The 4,094-nt window shown below is 51.5% G+C and overlaps 1 protein-coding gene across 1 annotated transcript in view; it reads left to right on the top strand.

Annotated features, from left to right (window-relative positions):
* Positions 1–7: 7 nt before the first annotated feature.
* SUGP2 (SURP and G patch domain containing 2) overlaps positions 8–4,094 on the top strand; it is a gene marked incomplete at its 5' end in the record, with an annotated part of 10,137 nt that continues 6,050 nt past the window's right edge. Inside the window, 2 exons of the mRNA XM_009076925.1 lie at positions 8–71; positions 1,760–3,403. Coding sequence (XP_009075173.1) covers positions 8–71; positions 1,760–3,403 — 1,708 coding nt within the window. The remainder of the gene's footprint in view (positions 72–1,759; positions 3,404–4,094) is intronic.

Raw genomic sequence — 4,094 nt, 5'->3', positions numbered from 1 at the left:
GCAGGACAAAGTGAAACGGTACCGCCTGGAGCGCGGCGAGCCCGGCGACGGCTCCGGGCAGCCCTTCAAAGGTAAAGCCACCCGCACCCAGCGTCTCTCGGCTCCGCCGCCGGCCGCGGCGTTGGGTGGCTCTGCCTTCCCTCCCTCTGCTTGTCTGCTGCGGGTGTTTTTCCACCTCCATTTCCAGGCGGGAGGGGAATGGTTCGGTGTGGAATGCGAATTCCGAGGGGAAAAGGGGAATTTCAGACAAAGGGATTCTGTTCTGGCTTGCAGCAGTGTGGGTCCAGTTTCAGGGAGGTCTCCAGGGACGTGGAATTGTGGGTCCAGTTTCAGGGAGGTCTCCAGGGACGTGGAATTGTGGGTCCAGTTTCAGGGAGGTCTCCAGGGATGTGGAACACTGGGTCCAGTTTCAGGGAGGTCTCCAGGGACATGGAATTGTGGGTCCAGTTTCAGGGAGGTCTCCAGGGATGTGGAACACTGGGTCCAGTTTCAGGGAGGTCTCCAGGGACGTGGAACACTGGGTCCAGTTTCAGGGAGGTCTATAGGGATGTGGAATTGTGATGATGGCTGGTAAGTTAATGTGGGAGTTCACTGGGGCTTTGTGTTTCTCCTGGTGGGTTTGGAGAAGCTCAAAGCAGGACATGAAGCTCCTGGACATGCACAAAACATCCTCTGCAAATTGATTTGTCTTCTAAATTTGGTATATGAAGTGTCTAGGGCAATAACTTTAATTACATTCACAGGAGAGTTTTAAAATCAGATGTGTTGTTTTTCAAGCTCTGAAGAAAGAATTTATATTAAATACTTCATTTTTTCCAAGTATTCTTTACCTTGAATTAAACTACCGAAATTAGGGATAATTTAAAGTCAGAAATACTAGATTTCCCTGTAATGGCATCTTAGATAATTGTGCAGGAGTTTGTAGAAAATAGGATCTTTATCCAGCTGTGGAATTCCTCCACTCAGCCTGGAAACTCTGGCCTGGTTGGTCACAGGTTGGGCTTGATGGTCTTGGAGGTCTTTTCCAACCTGGTTGATTCAGGAGAGGTTCAGGTTGGACTTCAGAAGGAATTTCCTCATGGAAAGGGCTGTCAGGCATTGGAACTGCCCAGGGAGGTAGTGGAGTCACCATCCCTGGAGGTGTCCAAGGAAAGACTGGATGTGGCACTCAGTGCCAAGTGATGGGTCACAGGTTGGACTTGATGATCCTGGAGGTCTTTTCCAACCTGATTGATTCAGTGATTCCGACCTCAATGATCCTATGGAGCAAACAGCTCAGTTTTTAGGTGTTGTTACATCTGAGAAACCTCAGTAGAAGCATCTTGAGCACAACATCAGCATCTTCCTGACTGAGAGAGGGGTGAGGAACTGGAAAACTGGATTTGGAGCAGAACTTGTGTTGTTTGATGTAAGCAAGAGGGCAGATGGGAATCTCCTGGGTTAGAGCTGTGTATTTCCTTCAGTCTTTTGGATACCTCCACACTTTTGAGCCTTACATCTGAGAAACCTCAGTAGAAGCATCTTGAGCACAACATCAGCATCTTCCTGACTGAGAGAGGGGTGAGGAACTGGAAAACTGGATTTGGAGCAGAACTTGTGTTGTTTGATGTAAGCAAGAGGGCAGATGGGAATCTCCTGGGTTAGAGCTGTGTATTTCCTTCAGTCTTTTGGATACCTCCACACTTTTGAGCCTCTAGGTGTGCCATTATCCCCTCATTTTTTGGCAGCACATTGGTGTATTCCTGGTTTCTCTCCGCAGCTCACTCCAGGCCAGTCCCGAGGCCACGATACGACGACGCTTTCCACGACGATGGGAGATTCCCCCATGACAACTCCCAGCACCACCCCCACAATGACTGGAGTGAGGAGCCCAGAGAAGACTATCCAGGCCCTTCCTACAGACCTGCCAGCCCTCTCCTCCGGAAGGACAACTACTTCCACGAGCAGTACGGACGCCCTGCAGCTCGGGACCGGGAGTTTGGCCGGGAATACGGGCGTCCTGCTTCCCAAAACAGGGAGTATGGGCATCCAGCTTCCCAGAACAGGGAGTATGGGTGCCCAGCATCACGGGACAGGGAGTATGGACACACCACTGCCCACGACAGGGAGTACGGGCGGCCCCCAGGCCACGAGAGGGAATACACAGCTCTGGCTCCTCACGACCAGGACTATGGCCCTGCTGACTCTTGGGAAGGGCCACATGAGCCTGATTTCAGTTCCTCAGAGATCTTAGGGGATTTCAGGTCGCCAGGACTGATGGGAGAGGAGTATGGCAGCATGGAGAGCCAGGAGTACGAGGGGGAGTTCGGGGGTCAGGACAGCGAGTTCCGCCCGGCGTTGCGCAGGGGCAGCGTGGGCAGGGGCAGAGGTCTGCGGGGCAAACATCTCACCAGGGGAGTGCTGAAAGCCAAGGTGTTCAAAGGAGACATCAAAGCTCCCCTCAAGAAGTGGAACACTAAAAAGCTGCAGCCAGGCCTGGACCCAAAGCCAAGTCTGGATCAGCCACCGGATGCAGCCGAACATCCCAACCCGAGGCCAATGCCCGTCCAGCGCCCGGGCCCCAAGTTACCTCCACGACCTAACCAGAGGCCAGCCCTGGCAGCCCACAGGCCCATCCTGAGGCTGCCAAAGCCTGCACACGTGTTCAGGAATCTCAACTTCGACCTGGTGGATAAATCAGACATCTTCTCCACGTTTGGCATGGAGATTATCAAGTGGGCAGGATTTCATGCCATCAAGAGCGACGCGGAGTTCTCCCGTCTCTTCGGAGCTCTCTTTGAGCTGGAGACAGAGACCTGTGCCAAAATGTTGGCTTCTTTCAAGTGCTCCCTAAAGCCAGAACACAGAGATTATTGTTTCTTTACTATCAAGAGTTTACAACATGCTGCTCTGAAAACTCCCAAAGTGGACAATGAGTTCCTGAACATGTTGCTGGACAAGGGAGCTGTGAAAACCAAGAATTGCTTCTTTGAGATCATCAAACCTTTTGATAAATACATCATGAGGCTCCAGGACCGTCTGCTCAAGGGGGTCACTCCACTGCTCATGGCCTGCAATGCCTATGAGCTCAGCATTAAAACCAGTGGGTTTGGCAACCCAAGGGAAATGGCAAATGCTTTTGAGACCACAGTGTCTCTGTGTCGGAAGTCTCTGGCTCTCCTCGGTCAGACCTTTGCTCTGGCATCAGTTTTCAGGCAAGAGAAAATCCTGGAAGCTGTAGGACTCCAGGAAATGGCTCCAGCACCAACACTATTCCCAAATTTTGATGATTCCACCTTGTTTGGGAGGGAGTACATTGAGAACCTGAAGGCTTGGTTGGAGAAGAGTGGGTATCCCATCCAGATGAAAAAACAGGAAGCAGAGCCCACAGACAAGCTGGAAACATCCTCTCCTGATGCTAAAGGTAAAAACTGCTGTAAGGGACTTTGCAGGATATAGTTTGTTGCTAATTTTTGTGGGTTTATTAGGTCAGGAATTGAGGAAAGACAGGGAGCTACTAGAGAGGGGCCAGGAAGGCCACAAAGATGATTTGGGGTCTGGAGCATCTCTGATGAGGAGAGACTGCAGGGCTGGGCCTGAGTAGTCCAGAGAAGACAAACCTCAGAGGAGATCCCATCAATCCATACAGATATCTCCAAGGGGTGTCCAGAGGATGGTGCTAGACTCTTTGTAGTGGTGCTCAGTGACAGGGCAAGGAGTGATGTCCACAGACTGAACCACAAGTTCTGCCTCAGCATGAGGAAGAACTTCTTTCCATGGAGGGTGGTAGAGCACTGGGACAGATCTGGAAACATTCCAAACCCACTTGGATGCATCCCTGTGTCACCTGCCCCAGGTGACCTGCCGGGGCAGGAGGTTGGCCTGGGTGATCTCCAGAGGTCCCTTCCAACCCAAAACATTTTGGCATTAAGTCCAACCTGTGTTGTATTACCTGTTGAAAAACTGTGAGTGTCAGTGTGTCAAAGAACAGATCAGACAAGATGTTGCTGCTCTGCTGATGAGGGGAATCAGTGAGTGGATTTGATTGGATCTGATGTCTTCCCACAGCCCCTCAGAGAGCTGACAGGAAGGTTGTGGAGACCATTGAGCAGCTG

Source organism: Acanthisitta chloris, unplaced genomic scaffold, assembly GCF_000695815.1.
Source record: "Acanthisitta chloris isolate BGI_N310 unplaced genomic scaffold, ASM69581v1 scaffold4796, whole genome shotgun sequence".
Taxonomy (NCBI): domain Eukaryota; kingdom Metazoa; phylum Chordata; class Aves; order Passeriformes; family Acanthisittidae; genus Acanthisitta; species Acanthisitta chloris.
The sequence above is the reverse complement of the archived record's forward strand: the minus strand, read 5'-3'. Positions and strand labels throughout refer to the sequence as shown.